General features: G+C 36.2%; 1 protein-coding gene across 1 annotated transcript in view; it reads right to left on the bottom strand.

Annotated features, from left to right (window-relative positions):
• Positions 1-1,906: 1,906 nt before the first annotated feature.
• Positions 1,907-16,724, bottom strand: part of LOC150076810 (mitochondrial thiamine pyrophosphate carrier-like) — a 43,326-nt gene continuing 28,508 nt past the window's right edge. Inside the window, exons 5-7 of the mRNA XM_090385687.1 lie at positions 15,585-15,768; positions 8,050-8,198; positions 1,907-2,357 (exon numbers count right to left, since the gene is read on the bottom strand). Of these exons, the coding sequence (XP_090241813.1) occupies positions 2,022-2,357; positions 8,050-8,198; positions 15,585-15,768 (669 nt within the window). The 3' untranslated portion in view covers positions 1,907-2,021. The remainder of the gene's footprint in view (positions 2,358-8,049; positions 8,199-15,584; positions 15,769-16,724) is intronic.

Below are 16,724 nucleotides of genomic sequence, written 5' to 3'. Positions count from 1 at the left end.
TTTGCAAGTGTCTAAGTTCAATGAATTTCCTGCCATTTAAAATTGTAACATCACATCTACATTTTGTACACAAGGCATAGATTTTACAATACATAGAAAATCTTGTATATATATATATATATATATATTCTGGAATTTTATGCTATATTTCTTTGGCACCTTATTGAAAGACATTGTTAATTAGTTTTACACTATAAAGGTACTAAGAAATAATTGCACACAATAGCAAACAATGCCATTATCATGAATTTCTATTTTGCAATGCAGACTACCACAGCACACCCGACAGCCAATTTGTTAACAAAACTAAGCAGAAATTTAAAAAAAAAAAAAAAATTTAATTCCAGTTTTATTATTTTCTTTTTTGTGAAAAGAAAAACTGAGGTTTGCAAAAAAAGATGGAGAAACTCTTTGTCATCAACTACATTACAATGGTGAGACAGAAAAAAGTCAAATTGAGAAAAACAGACAGATTCTCCATCATAAATCTAGAGAGTTGATAACTATGTATATTTATTACAACACTGATGAAGGCACATCAACTTATTGTCTAAGTCTGTTAATGATACAAAGGCTGGCAGAGTGGTTAATGACAAAAATCTACAAATGTACTACTGCAGCAAGACCTAGAAAAATTAGGCAGATGGGCTAAGGAGTGGCAATTGAGGTTTAACTGTGATAAATGCAAGGTACTGAATATGGGCATATGTGAAATCTGTAAATATGTCAAAAGTTGTTTTCAAGCATTTAGAGCAGTGTTTCCCAAGTTGTTTGTCAAGCATTGCACAAGTGTTCCACAAAATGTTCCAGCAAAAATTGATATTTTGCTGAACTTTAAAATAAAATTAAATTAACATATCTATACTAAAAACAAACTGCCGCAAATGTTATGTACTATTTTCTTTATGGTCATGAAGACTGAGGTTTTTTGTACTAAAAGCTAAAATTTATATAGAGATTTTGTGTTCCACCAATATGGAACATCATGTTTGGTGTTACACACACACACACACACACAAGATTGAAATACACTGATCTCATGATTAAGAACACAAAACCCATTACCTGCATCAAAAGAAAAGAAAAGAAAAGAAACTTTCCTTTAACACCTATATGTTACTTTAAAAGTTATGCTTGTTTTATAGTGATCCAACTCTTTAAATGCAAAGTTAGGATTAATTTTAACAATAAGTCACAAATAGTCTTTCTGTTATTTACTGTTACTGAAACACTGACAGTTGCAATTTTTGTCTGTTCTCTATGAAGTACTTTATAATTTATATTTCAAATGAATTACCAAAGGTATTAAGGAAGAAACTACAAACAAGAAATTTATTTCATAAAATTACCATTAATCTCAGCAGACATATCAAAAAGTTGGCATAATGGATCATACAAGCCTGCCAACATTAATTTACTTTTCCCTGAAATAAACTGAAAAAAAAAAAAAAAAAAAAAACCATAGGACCTATTTACTGTGATTTTTATTATTACTAGGTCTGCTTTGGTCAAATAAAATTAACCATGCAAATGTACTTTTTTATTATGAGTTCAATTATCATGTGAGATATCTTCACAATTAAAACAATTACACCAAGAGCTGTTTTTAATAATAATACCTAAAAAGTAAGTTGCTACCATGCTAAAAAATCATCTAAAGAAATTATATAGTTACATAAATATACACAATTTCCTGCTATAGCTCCATAAATATAATATAAACATAATAAATGTAACAAAACACAACACATGGAGTATGACAAATAAAAAAACTTATTTATAAAAACAAATAAAAAAAATTAATATTTTTAAAATTGGCACTCTGGTCACTTGAAAAATAAATAGATTTCTAGATTAAATAACAAATAAATCTTAGCTGTCTGTACCACTTCATAGCACTATGATAAAACTTTACAGTTAATATTTGGCTATATACAAATTTAAGACTACTTTTCTGAACTTATGAAGAGACATTCTCCAACTCTTTCATATTGGATGAAGAGAGAGAGAATATCTGTCTTTCATTCCCTATATCGCAAAGCTATGATACGGCAGGCTTGTTCATAAGTAAGAAAATGACATCCAGTGGTAAATGCAGCTTTCCAAATACTTGGTGCGAGACCTTTATATAAACCAAAAATTCCTTCTTCCTTCACTATTGATATGGCACAATTAGTAACTCCTGCATATTTTCGGACAGCACCAAAAGCCATTCTGGCCTTTTCGAAACCTTGTACTTGAATCCTCTTTTTAATTAAATCTAAAGGATACACAGTTGTTTTGGCAGCTACTCCAGCTGTTGCTCCACAGATGGTACTTTCCAGCACACCTACAAGAAGTGAAACAACATTGTGAAACTTTGTGAATTTATTAACTCATTTATCAATATTCCAATTATTTATTTCAACAACAGTCGCCTAGGTTGAAGATCAACTTATTGTGACTATTGTTGACTAGGTGACTGTCGTATTATTGACATACTGAGGCATAGTCACTGGAAAGTCTTTACACTTTCCAGTTTCTTCACCTGAATGTGTAAAGTACTTTTTCTTTCTTTTTTTTTTTTCAAGAATGTCATATGACACGATACTGTTTGTGTTCTCTCATTTGCAAGTTGAGGCAATTGCTATATTAGTATAAAAAAAGTTATGAAATTCTCACATTTTTTATCAGTATTAGTTCTTAACCATTGGCTGCTCATACCACTAAATGGAACACAGTTCCTTGAATGGTGTATATAAGTGCTGTTTCTTTTGTATATAAAAATTTAATTTTGTTTATCTGCTGAATTGAAATTTTTATTAATTATGATTTACAAAATTTATCCCAATTTTTTGCTGTTTGATGTGAACTGTTTGTAATTTTTCATTCCTTCTATTATACCTTCTTCCCCATCACTCAATTACCAGCATTTCATTGGGAAAATTGCCCAGCCCCAAAAAAGCAATTTTCAGAAAAATTGCATATCACAGGCAAAGAGAGTCGAATTATGATTGTCATTGGCACAGATATATTACCCATATTTCATATTTCTAACTCAGCCCATCCTTCAAGGTAAGCAAATTACATTTGCTGGATGGCACTGTTTGTATAATCCTGATAATTATGAAAACAAAAATAAATACATCTGACATCTATCAAATGCCAGACAAACAGTTAACCTCTTGTAACTTATGTAAAATGAAATAAAAACTAAAAACACTGTATCATCATTTTGAGAATACTGGGAACAAGAAGTATATGGTTTAATTAAAAAAAAAAAAAAAAAAAAATTAAAAAGTGGAGCCTGTCAGATAACTTGCAATAGGCCAAGGGTTAAGATTTTGGTTGTTTTGTTTATGGTGTTGTATTTGGAATGTGATGTCTTAAGCTGTGTGGATATTTTCTAATTCATCTCTGGTTCATCTTCAGAGTGCACTTCAATATCACACAAAGGAAATGGAAAATGAGGCATTCTACTACTTTAATGATGGTTGGCTAATGGCATTTAGTTCAAAGTCTGAAACAAATTAAATAACACATATCAAGGCAGAAATTAAATGTGCACTAATGTCCATGCCTTTCTACTATTGGAACCAGATTTTTGTAGATTGCTCAGAGATTCAAAATACAAATTCAAATGAAATAAGTTAAATATGGATTTCCACGTAAATTTTATGTGATATGATAATGTATGTGGTAATACAGTATGGTAGTTTATTATGTGTCAAACATGGCTGCTATTTCTGCTATAGCCTATATTTTTATGTATTCTGTATAATATATTATATCTTAAATGTCATTAGTGCCAATGTGTACAACAATATCATCTTTTATGCCCTTAAAAGATATCTGCTCTACAACATTATCAGCCTTTTCCCCTGGTCCTGCTCCACCTATCCTTTTTGCACAATATATTTCCAATTTCCCTGACAATAGAGTCACTGATAATAGCTACCTCCTGTGGGACTGGTGCATTCTTCCTCAGGGGTTGTCGCGGTGTTGCCTGATGTGGAAGTGCAGCTCTGTCATTGAGGTGGGCAGCTGAGAGCTTGATGGGTCCAGTTTAATTCCTTTGAGGGTATTCACCCTGTTCTTCAAGCTTTCTTAAATTATAAATGGGCACTGCTCTTCTTGGACTAATGTTATTAGTTGAGTCTCTCGGGTCCCTTACTGTTTTCAGTATTTATTAATGATATTGATGAAGGCACATCAGGCTTATTTTCTAAGTTTGCTGATGATACAAAGATTGGTAGAGTGGTTAATGTGACAATTAAGGTTTAACATTGATGAATGCAAAGTACTGTTTAAGAGCAGAAGAATAATATACCTGACAGGTGATACCATGTTCAAGGTGGTGGAGAATGAAAGAGATCTGGGGAAGGAGGTAGTGCCTTTGCCTGCCTAACCTCCTTTGTGTATTTTGTATATTATGCATATTTACTTTTTTCTTTGTACTTCTTTGTGTATTATGCAGGAGATCTCAGAGTAGGAGATCTGAGGACTTACTTAACAAGTACAGAGCAATGCTGAGAAAATGTTATGAGTTAGGGTTAAATTTGAAAGTATCTGCAATTCTGCCCAGACATAACAGAAGGGAATACATAATGAGAGCCCTTATAAATCAGTTCAGCCCTGAAGATACTCTGCAAGGTTCATGGGATAGAATTTTTCTCAGCATGGTCAGTGCGTGTTAACAGGAGAGACTGCTTCTATAGGGATGGGATACACTTAAATAGAAACAGTGCAAAAATATTTGCTGATGGCATAACAGTGTTAGGCATGTTGGAAGACTGCTAGTTTGGGGGGGGTGATGCACAGACTAAAAGATTAATAATAGCTGCAGGCAGAAGTAAAAGTGATTCTTGCACTGATTCTATTGGAACATGCAGAAGCCCAGATAGCAATCTGCTGGAGATCATCATGGAACAAGGAAATACATGGACTGTGTTAACTAAGAATAAGAACAGGTGTATGTATACTTGCAGTAGCCCAATGCTAGTTGCACAGTAAATAAGTTTGATGACAATAAAGTGCTGGTCAAGTGATCAAATTCAGACATTGTAGGGATATCAGAGACATGGTATCACTCAGATATAAGGGATGCAGAATTTGAATATGGGGAGTACAATGAGTACAGAAAGGGCAGACTGAACAGGAGTGGGAGGGTTGTGCTCTTGGTTAAGAAGCACATAAAATCTAAGGCAATGCATCCAGTTGACATGGGTGGACAGTAATGTTCAGTCAGTTTAGTGTGACATGAGCACTGGGAAAGCAAAAATGATATTAGGAGTGCACTATAGGCTTAATGACTCTGATGAGTACAACGAACAACTATACAGAGAAACAGAATGGAGCAGTAAATGATGATGGGCCAGTAATATGATGAGAGCCTTGTCGATCAATTCGGCCCTGGAGAGATTGTGCAAGGCTCAAGTGGTAGAATTTTTTTCAGCCTGGTCTGTGCTTGTTGACAGGAGAGACTTCTACAGGGATGGGGTACACTTAAATAGAAAGGGTGCAAGAATATTTGCTGATGCTATCGAGGCAGTGTTAGGTGGGTCAGTCGGAAAACTGCTAGTTTGGGGGATACACAGACTAAAAGGTTAACAGTGGCTGCAGGCAGAGGCAAAAGTGATTCGTGCACTGCTTCTATTAGAATGAGCAGCAGCCTGAAAAGTAAAGTAATGGAGATTTCCAGGACTGCTGGGAGTCATAGTGGAACAAGTAAATACATGGCTGTGTTAGGATAACTAAGAGTAGGAACAGGTGCACGTATACTTGTATGTACACCAATGCTAGGAGTATAGTTAATAAATGTGATGAGCTTGAAGTGCTAGTCAAGACATCAAAGGCAGATATTGTTGGGATATCAGAAACGTGGTGTCACACAGATATAAGCAGTGCAGAATTGGAATTTGGGGAGTACAATGCGTACAGGAAGAATACACAGGACAGGAAGGGAGGAGGAGTTATGCTGTTAGTTAAGAAACACATAAAATCTAAGGAAGTGCATCCAATTGATGTTGGTGGACAATGCAGTGTTGAGTCTGTTTGGTGTGATATAAGCGCTGGCAAAGGAAAAATGAGAGTAGGTGTGTGTTATAGGCCTAATGAATCTGATGAATATAATGAGCAATTGTGCAGAGAAATAGAGTGGGCCAGTAAATCAGAATATCTTATAATGGGGGATTTTAACTTTCCTGATACTGACTGGAACTTGTGGTTTGGTCACTCGCACACTAGCAAGAGCTTTTGTGGATTTATTGGATGACTGTTTTCTACAGCAACATGTTTGAGAGGCAACTAGAAGGAATAATACTCCTGATCTGATTATCAGCAGTGATTATTCATGCATTAAGAATTTGCAGATAAAGGAACCACTGGGTGACAGTGATCACAATGTACTGATGTGGGAATTACTTAAAGATGTAACTACCATCAAGGCTAAAGGGAAGGGCTTTTGCTTTCATAAAAGGTGACTACAGTGGTCTCAGACAGTTTTTAAATTCTGTACAGTGGGATCAACTGATGATGTTACCAATGTTGAATTCTAAATGGGCCTTCAGGGACTTAATTTTGATGGCTACTAAGCTTTTCATTCCAACTAAGAAATACTGTTCAAGATATAGGCCTAAATGGAAGTCAGATGAATTAATCAGGCTCATGGCAAAGAAGAAGAATGTATGAGATGCATATAAAGTATCAGGTGACACAGAAGCCTATGGCAGGTATAAACTAGTCTGTAATCAAGTCACAAAAGAGGTTAGGCTGGCAAAGGCAGATTACAAGAAATCTTTGGCAAAAGATGCAAAAAAAAAAAAAAAGAAAAAAAAACCAGCAAAAAGTTCTTTACTTATGTAAACTCTAGAAGGAAAGGGATGAATCAGATTAGACCACTTAACATAGATGGATTGACTATTGATGATCATGTTCAGGTAGCTGACAAACTCAATGAGTATTTTGCATCTACATTCATACATGAGGAGTCATTGAATGAGGGGAGTGCCAGACGTTTATCAAATGCTAACAAGAAGCTAAGTGATTTTATAATAACTGAGAACAAAGTGGAGGAGAAATTGTTGAAGTTAAACATAAGGAAGGCACCTGGGGTGGATGGGATCTATCCAGTTATATTAAAGGAGGCAGCAAAGGAAGTGAAGTAAGCAAACCCTTAGCCATAATTATGAGAGCTTCCTTGGACTCAGGGGAGGTCCCCATGGATTGGAGGTGTGCAAATGTATCACCAATTCACAAAGAGGGTTCAAAAGGTGAGACAAATAACTACAGACCTGTTAGTTTAACTTGTGTTTGGGGGAAAATAATGGAATCACTGGTTAAAGAAGCATTGCAGGATCATCTAGACAAGACTGCAGTAATAGTTAAGACACAGCATGGGTTTGTTAAAGGGAGGCCTTGTCTGACCAATTTGATTGGATACTATGATGTGGTCACAAAGAAACTGAATGCCAAAAATAATTTTGATATCATATACTTGGATTTCAAAAGCTTTCGATACTGTTGCACATGGAAGACTGCTGTACAAATTGGAGAGGTATGGCATTAACAGTAAGTTGCTACAATGGATAAAGGGATGGTTGAGTGGGAGATGACAGAGAGTGGTAATCAATGGACACTGCTCTTCGTGGACAAATGTTGTTAGTGGAGTTCTCCAGGGTTCGGTGTTGGGCCCATTGTTGTTTTGTATATTTATCAATGATATTGATAAAAGTATATCAGGTTTGTTAACAACAGTAAAGACAGTATGCTACTCTAACTGGATCTAGATAAGTTGGGAAAATGGGTTGAGAAGCGGCAACTGAAGTTTAACATTGACAAATATAAAGTACTGCATATGGGTAGCGATAACTGAAGAGAAACATACCAACTCTGTGGTACTACACTCAGGGAAGTGGAAAGTGAAAAAGACCTGGGGGTAATTGTGCAGTCAAATATGAAGTTCACTGAGCAGTGAAGACGGGTTGCCAGGGCAGGTCATGGAGTCTTGTCAATGATATACAGGAATTTTGCTAGCAGGGACAGGGAGGTGATTATCCCATTATACATTACTCCTGCATATTTTCGGACAGCACCAAAAGCCATTCTGGCCTTTTCGAAACCTTGTACTTGAATCCTCTTTTTAATTAAATCTAAAGGATACACAGTTGTTTTGGCAGCTACTCCAGCTGTTGCTCCACAGATGGTACTTTCCAGCACACCTACAAGAAGTGAAACAACATTGTGAAACTTTGTGAATTTATTAACTCATTTATCAATATTCCAATTATTTATTTCAACAACAGTCGCCTGACACTACTGACAGTGATTTTGACACTACTGACAGTGATTCTTCATGTTTTAAGAATCTGCAGATAAAAGAACCACCAGGGGACTCTGATCACAGTGTACTGAAGTGGCATTTCCTTAAAGATAGAACTATCGTTAAAGGTAAAGGTTTTTGCTTTCATAAAGCAGACTACAGTGATCTCACAGTTTTTAAATTCGGTACAGTGGGATAAACTAATGAGGTTACCAACAATAAAATTCCAAATGTGAAGCATTCAGAGAAATAATCATAGAAGCTACTAAGCTTTTCATACTAATTAAGAAATACTGTTTAAGGCTTAGACCTAAACTGATGTCAGATGAACTAAAGAGACACGTGGAAGAGAATAAAAATGCACGGGATACATATATGAGAAGCAGTACAAAAGTAATGCCTCCTATATTTTTTCCCCTCAGAAAATTTAATTCCAACAACTATGCCTTTTTTATCAATTAATCCTCCATCATTAATAAGCACACTGTTATTTTTCCACCAAGTCACCATCATTTTCTATGCACTTCTGCCATCTCTAAGTCAGATGTTCCATTCCAATCCTGTATGCATGTCATCCATAAAATGGGTTCCACAGAGTGCATCCTTCAGTGGGACAAAGAGGTGATTAGTCAGAAGGTGAAAGATCCAGACTCTGAGAGGGGTGAGGAAGAGCAGTGCACTCCAGTTTTGCAATGGCCTCCATCATGCTCAGACTGGTGTGGTTGTGCATCGTCATGGAGAAGAACCTCATTAAAGTTTTTATCCAGTCGAACTCTACGCATGCAGGCTTTCAACCTTTTCAGTTTCCACATATCGATCAGAGTTGAATTGTTGCAAGAAATGGAAACTTAAGCATAAAAAAATGCTAAACATGATGCACTGCCAACTGATATCAGAATTTTGTGCTTCCTCAGCTTTTATAGGAACATAATTTTTCATTAAGAACATAAAAACATTATCCTTCCTCACAGAGCAAAAAAACCAGAATATTCTCCTATTGTTTTAGACTCTCCACAACCTAGGAAGAACAATTGTGTACACTAAGTTAGAATCATCCGTTTGGCTTAATGTTATTGTAATCAATTTCCAAAGTGGAAGTAGAAAATTTGAAGACCTTGCTAAAATAAATTTTTCACACAACATTCTTCAATATATCTAGGAGTAAATTACCTCAGTACATGGACATGAGGAACATTCAATTGAAGAGCTAGGTCTGGATTTTCAAAGTTTGCAGAACATTTAAAAGAAACTAGTATCAAAGCCAGAAGAGAGATATATGAACAGACTTTCTGCATGATTGAAAATAACTAGCCTAGAATTCTCAGCTTGCTTGGCCTATTTCGGATTGCTTCACTAGAAGTTTGAAAATTAAAAGTTTTGTTAAAAATTTGAGGTTGATTCACTGTTCAATCCTTTTGACTGTCATTTTTCCAGCAAACTGCAAAAAACACAAGGTAATGAAAACCTGTCTCATTCAAGTAAAATGAGTGTGTTGCAAAGTGATATGGAAAGCAATTAGGGAATGGTTCAAGGTCAACTACTGTGCCTTTGTTTCTCAGGTGGCACTTGGAATTGCCACCTGAAGTTTGCAAGGCTGGTATTAAATAACAAGGCTGCACACAAAGCCTTGTTATTTAACAGCCACATCTTATATTTTGAACAATGTTTCTATGAATAGAATTTATGCATATGTGAAAATGTGTATCTTGTACTCATGGGATATGTCACAAGTAAGATAATCACAACTTTACTCGCATTGCAGAATTTTATAATTTGGATCTTTTAGAAAATTTATAAATATATATATATATAAAAAAAAAAAACCTCTTTTTAAAGAATTCCAGAACTAGGAATGATAAATTCAAATTACAGGGAAAGAGGTTTAGACTAGATAGTAGGAAGTTTTCTTTTAGCCAATTCACCAATTGGTGACTTGCTTTTTAGCAAGTCACGAATTACTGGAACAAGTTGATTCTGCAGGTAGTTGAGGATGACAGTGTGAAGAAATTCAAAGATCAACTGGATAATTACCTGCGTGAGGAGAATAGCACATAATTTATATTTTCTTTTTCTTTTTTTGGCTGGTGCAGCTAAAGCCTATGGCTTCCTTGCACTATATGGCTAATACTAATAATAAGCCATCCCAAACTTCATTAAAACCAAATAACAGAAATTTGGCAATTTATTATTTTTTACCCCCATAAAACTGAGTTCTCTACACAGAAATGGAAGCATGATACTCCATGACAGTCAAGTTTAACTATCATGGAGTGTGCACACATACACACTGTATCCTGTATGTTAACTGCATTCTGTTGTTGGGTTTAGGGCACATCAGCAACTTAGATCATATTAGATGTATATGTCTGTATAAAAGTGCATTCACAACCCCATTTGCATTGAGGAATTTATTGTAGCTTAAACACAGAGCGTACAGATAAAGCAGAAATATATGAGCTTTCGGCTATATGGTAGCCTTCGTCAGAATTAAAATACATGAATGGCAGTTGGAATGAAGATGTGCACTGCCAGGTGCGTGAGACGCGAGGTTTAACGTGAGACGTGAGACTCAGGTATGTGCCTTCACGTCGGACAAGTGTGTCTAAGTATGGTAAAGAGTTGTTCGACTCCAGCTCAATCGTGAATTTTATGAAGGGCGATAGTGAGTTGAGGTATGATAGAAGTCGCTGACCTGAGTCTCTAGGGATGACCACGAACACATCGTCAATATCCCATACTACCCCAACCTGTCACAACAGATCGGCAGAATCCTGAGAACGCACGGAATAAAGTGCATCCAGCTCCCAGGCAGGAAACTGCGTTCTTTCATTTCCAACGTGAAAACACCTGTCCCCACCCTTCTGCAGAGCGGTTTAGTCTACCGCATCTCTTGCCGTGACTGCACTAGCTGCTACTTCGGAGAGACTGGACGTCGACTCGAGAAACGTCTCTCGGAGCACAAAAGAGCGATCCGTTTAGCGGATATAGAACACTCAGCTATCGCCGAACATGTCTGGACAACACACCACGACATCGACCCACACCGCGATGTCGTGGTGGTAGACAGATCCCACCATTACCTAAAGCGTACCTGGTTGGAATCATTAAATATAAAATCTTCGGATAAATCCTTAAACAGGAACAGTGGTTACCAAGTCAACCCGATCACAGAGTCAGTAGTTCTGTCATTGGACAAGCGCTGGCCACGTCATCATGCGTCACAGCCACAGACGTCAACAAACAATTAAACCTCGCGTCTCACGCACCTGGCAGTGCACATCTTCATTCCAACTGCCATTCATGTATTTTAATTCTGACGAAGGCTACCATATAGCCGAAAGCTCATATATTTCTGCTTTATCTGTACGCTCTGTGTTTAAGCTACAATAAATTCCTCAATGAATCCAGAGCGCGTAGGCCTGTTTCGTTATGTTCGTCCCATTTGCATTACACACTCTAAAAAATCCAAAATAAGTCATGGGGGAGGGAACCTACTTCCTCCACCTGAGATCAGCTAACGAAATTCCTGACTGATTTGGCAAAACTGTTATACTATCATGGAAGAATTTTAAGCACTCATCCAATCACTCTTGTAGGAGATGCAATTATTAATTTTGCATTCAGTTATTATTATATTTAATACATACTGTAGGTACATGTATAATATAATAAATTATTTTTTATATTACCAGTAGTCTGATTAAGAGGGTACCTACATATATACATAGTTATACTCAGTATTAAGGATTAACAATAACAATTTTGATTATCAAAATTAGAATAAATGCTGTGATTAGAATAAAAGTGCTATAAATGCAACTAAAAATGCACAGTGTGAGAATATACCTCACACTCCTTTATATGTAGCAGACTGAGTCAGAGATTCTATTGTGATGTGATGTTTCCACTAGTCACCTCATCACCTGCAATTTTGTTGATTTATCTTCTTGGCTGATCCTGTCTCTTTAGAATTGGACCCATGTATATAAACTGAATAAAGTTCAGTCCTTACTTTTAATCTATGCATAGCATTTTATGATCTATTCTGAGTTGTTTGTATATATCCAGTGTTGGTGAGAAAATATATTTTTAGGCTATCAAGCCTATTCAGTTTGCTGCATGGTGTAATGTGTGCATGCTCACTCCATCCACACAAACTCCTAGAATCCTCAGTCATATATTTTATACTGGGTGGTTAACCGGTGAGTAATTGTGTGAGCACCTTTTAAGTTTTGGGTCATGATGAGACACTTCCATGATGATGATGCTAAGTTGATGAGCATAATTGACTTTGAAATGGTAAATGGCAAACCAATCACACTGTTGAACCAATAAAGAATCCAATATTCTATCCCAAGATATTTGTTTGAGGAGCAGCAGTTCAAATTATAGCAACATACAGAGCAATGAGCTGTATATATTTCTAGAGTGGATTGCCAGATTACAACCTCTAACCTCTACCAGCTCCTGCCTGACAACTATATTAAATGTTTCATAATCCAATGACAATCAGATTGCAAAGTATTCTTCTCATGTTTCTGAACCAGAATAAACCAGAATCAGGAGATTTAACTGGTCTAGCAAACCTAGGAAATGGCACATTTGCACTTTCCAGAGTTTTCATATATCATCATCATCAGCCATTTTCAATCCACTGCAGGATGAAGGCCTCTCCAGCAACTTTCCAGTTCCTTCTGTTTTGAGCACTGGCCATCCATTTACTACCCACAAACTCATGAATTTCATCTATCCATCTCCACCTTTGTCTTCCAGGTTTTCTTCTAGCTCCTCTTGGGTACCATTCTGTTATTTTCTTAGTCCATCTGTCATCATGTCTTCAAGCTATGTGTCCTGCCCAAGACCATTTTAGTTCTTTAGTTTTGATAAGAAAGTCCTTTACTTGACTTTGCTGCCTAATCCATGTGTTTCTCTTCTTATCTAACAGTCTGATTCCCAATATAATTCGTTCCATTCTTCGCTGTGTAGTTCTCAGCTTCTCTTCCATTCTTATGGTGAGTGCCCAAGTTTCACTTCCATAAGTCATGGTGGGGAGTATACATTGGTTCATTATTTTACATTTCAGACAAACTGGGATATTGCACTTCAGCATGTGACTATATTTCCTGAATGCTATCCATCCAAAATTTATTCTTCTCTTGACTTCCAGCCATTTATCATTATTACAGCTAATAACTTGTCCCAGATAAGTATATGACTCCACCTTTTCAATTACTGCTCCTTCAATCATTATTTCCCTTTCTGTGGCATACTTGTTCATCATTACTTTTGTTTTAGCCATATTCATGTTTAGTCCAAAATCCTTACTAACTCTGCATAACTGATTAAGATTTTCCTCTAATTCTTTGGGATCGTGGCTTATGACCACAATGTCAACTGCAAATCGTAAATGGTTTAGGTACTCTCCGTTCACATTGACTCCTTTCTGCGACCAGTCTAATCTTCTGAAAGCTTTCTCAAGGGCAGCAGTAAACAGCTTTGGAGATATTGTGTCTCCTTGTTGAACTCCTTTCTCAATTTTAAATTTCCTACTGTCTTTGTCTAGTCTAATAAAGGAGGTAGCATTCTCATATATTTTCTTCAAAATCATAATATGTGGGGTATCTATGCCTTGTCTTTCCAGTGCCCGAAACATTGCCTTATGCTGTATGGAGTCAAATGCCTTTTCATAATCCACAAATGCCAGGCATAATGGTGTTTAATATTCATTTACTTTCTCCATTAGCTGTGATATTACGTGAAGATGATCCATAGTTGAGAGCTAGATGATTTTGTAATAACTGAGAGGAAAGTAGAGGAGAAATTGTTAAGGATAAACATAAAAAAGGCACCAGGGGTGGATGGGATCTATCCAGTTATATTAAAGGAGGCAGCAAATGAAGTAAGCAAACCCTTAGCCATAATTATGAGAGCTTCTTTGGACTCAGGGGAGGTACCCATAGACTGGAGATTGCAAATGTGACCCCAATTTACAAAGGAGGATCAAAGGCTGACACAAGTAATTATAGACCTGTTAGTTTAACTTATGTTCCAGAGAAATTAATGGAGGCACTGGTTAAAGAAGCACTACAGGATTATCTAGACAAGACTGCAGTAATAGTTAAGACACAGCATGGGTTTGTTAAAGGGAGGTCTTGCCTGACCAATTTTATCGGATACTTTGATGCAGTCACAAAAGAACTGGATGCACGAAATATCTTTGATATTATATATTTGGATCTTAGAAAGGCCTTTGATACTGTTGCACATGGAAGACTGCTGCACAAACTGGAGCAGTGTGGCAATGGAGGCAAACTGCTGCTATGGATAAAGGGATAGTTGAGGGGGAGAAGACAGAGTGGTAATCAATGGACACTGCTCATCGTGGACTAATGTTATTAGTGGAGTCCCCCAGGGTTCAGTGTTGGGTCCATTATTGTTTTCTGTATTTATAAATGATATTGATGATGGTATATCAAGCTTAATGTCCAAGTTTGCAGACGATACAAAGGTTGGCAGGGTTTGTTCTTTAGACACAGCATGGGTGTCTAAAGAACAAACCCTGCCAACCTTTGTATCGTCTGCAAACTTGGACATTATCACCTGAGAGGGCATAAATTCAAATTGAGGAAAGACAGATGTAGGATAGATGTGCGGTAATTTGCCTTGAGCCAGCAGGTAGTTGGTTGGTGGAACAGGCTTTCATCCAGTGTTGTGGAAGTTGATAGCCTAAATAAATTTTAGGCTTAGCTGGACAGGTATTTCGAACGAATGATGGATGGGTGAAATGGGAGTGGTTTTTTTTTTTTTTTTTTTTGGCTGATGCTGCATAAGCTTGCATCATATGCCTTAACTAATGCTAATGCTAATTATCCTGTCCTAAAGCCAGCTTGCTCTTTCGGTTGATTCTCATTAAGTATTCTTTCTAATCTGTTAGTAATGACCCTTGTGAATATTCTTTCTAATCTGTTAGTAATGACCCTTGTGAACAACTTGTAGATGTGGGATAACAAGCTAATTGGTCTATAATTTCCAATTATAGACCAATTAGCTTGTTAGTTTTCATATATACTGATCCCTAAATGTTCCTCCTATTTCATTACTAATAAAAATTATCAAGTTTACTAATTATAAGTTTCTTTCTACCATGATCCAGTTTTCTAAAAATATTTTACTGGTTATTTTGAGTAAAATGTTATTTTCAAAAAGATACAAATCATTTTAATTATCCTAATATGCATACCATGATTATGCTACAATTTAAAAATCAAATGAAAACAAATCTTACCAACTTCAGGCGAGTTGATACTGAATGAGGCTCTCCATATTTCTTGAAACAGCCTATAGAAACCAAACTGAGCTCCAGCATTTGGTGCTATTTGAAGAAGGGTCGGCCATAAGCCTTTGTAAAAGCTTCGTGGGCCTTCCTGCAATATCATGCTCTTTACTGCATGAGGGATGCTTCTGTAAATCTGCAAAGAGTTTTAGGCCATTGAACACACTTCAAAGTTGTTCATAAATTTTTATTTTTGAACTCAGTCTTTAAAATAATTAACCTACTTTTAATTTATTAAATGAAAGGAGAGAAATTAACTTTGCAATGACAGAAATTTCATTACTCTGTAGCACAGCTTACTGCTTAAAATATATTTGATATTACATTTACAAATATTTGTAACAAGATTTCATTGTATTTGGTATCAAATATTACCTATACATAAGGTGTGCACGTTCACACACAAAAATTATTACATAATTGAAATAAAATTTTTTTTTTCAAAGTTGAAGTAAAAAAAAAAACCAAAAAAAAAACAAACCTATTTTTAAAATGTGCTAAATATATTCTAAATCAAAATACAAGAAGGTTTTAAATAACAATTTACTGTTATATATAATTTATTATATTTATTATATGTAATTTAATTTTAATTTAATCTAAATTTGTTATTAGCATTAGTAGAGGCATTTGATGCAAGAAAGCAAGCTTATGCAGCATCAGCCAAAAAAAAAAAAAAAAACCCACTTCCACTTCACCCCTCTGTTCGTTCAAAATACCTGTCCAGCTGAGCCTTAAACTTATTTAGGCTATCAACCTCCACCACAAGGGATGGCAGTCTGTTCCACCAACCAACCACCCGCTGGCTAAAGGCAAACTTCCGCACGTCTATCCTACATCTGTCTTTCCTCAATTTGAATTTATGCCCTCTCAGGTGATTTTTCTGAGCTAGAGGAAGAATCCCATCGGCATTGAGCATGCTTAAACCATTCAAGGCTTTATACACCTCTATCAGATCACCTCGCTGGTGCCTAGTCTCCAGACACTGTAATTTGCAAACCTTAAGCCTTTCTTCGTAAGAGCACCCCTTTGTTCCATTCACTAATCTTGTTGCCCTTCTCTGTACTCGTTCCAGCAGCTCTACATTACATC

This window comes from Mastigoproctus giganteus, chromosome 12 (genome assembly GCF_048544385.1).
Source record: "Mastigoproctus giganteus isolate SK-2022 chromosome 12, ASM4854438v1, whole genome shotgun sequence".
NCBI lineage: Eukaryota > Metazoa > Arthropoda > Arachnida > Uropygi > Thelyphonidae > Mastigoproctus > Mastigoproctus giganteus.
This window is presented reverse-complemented; position numbering and strand designations above follow the sequence as displayed.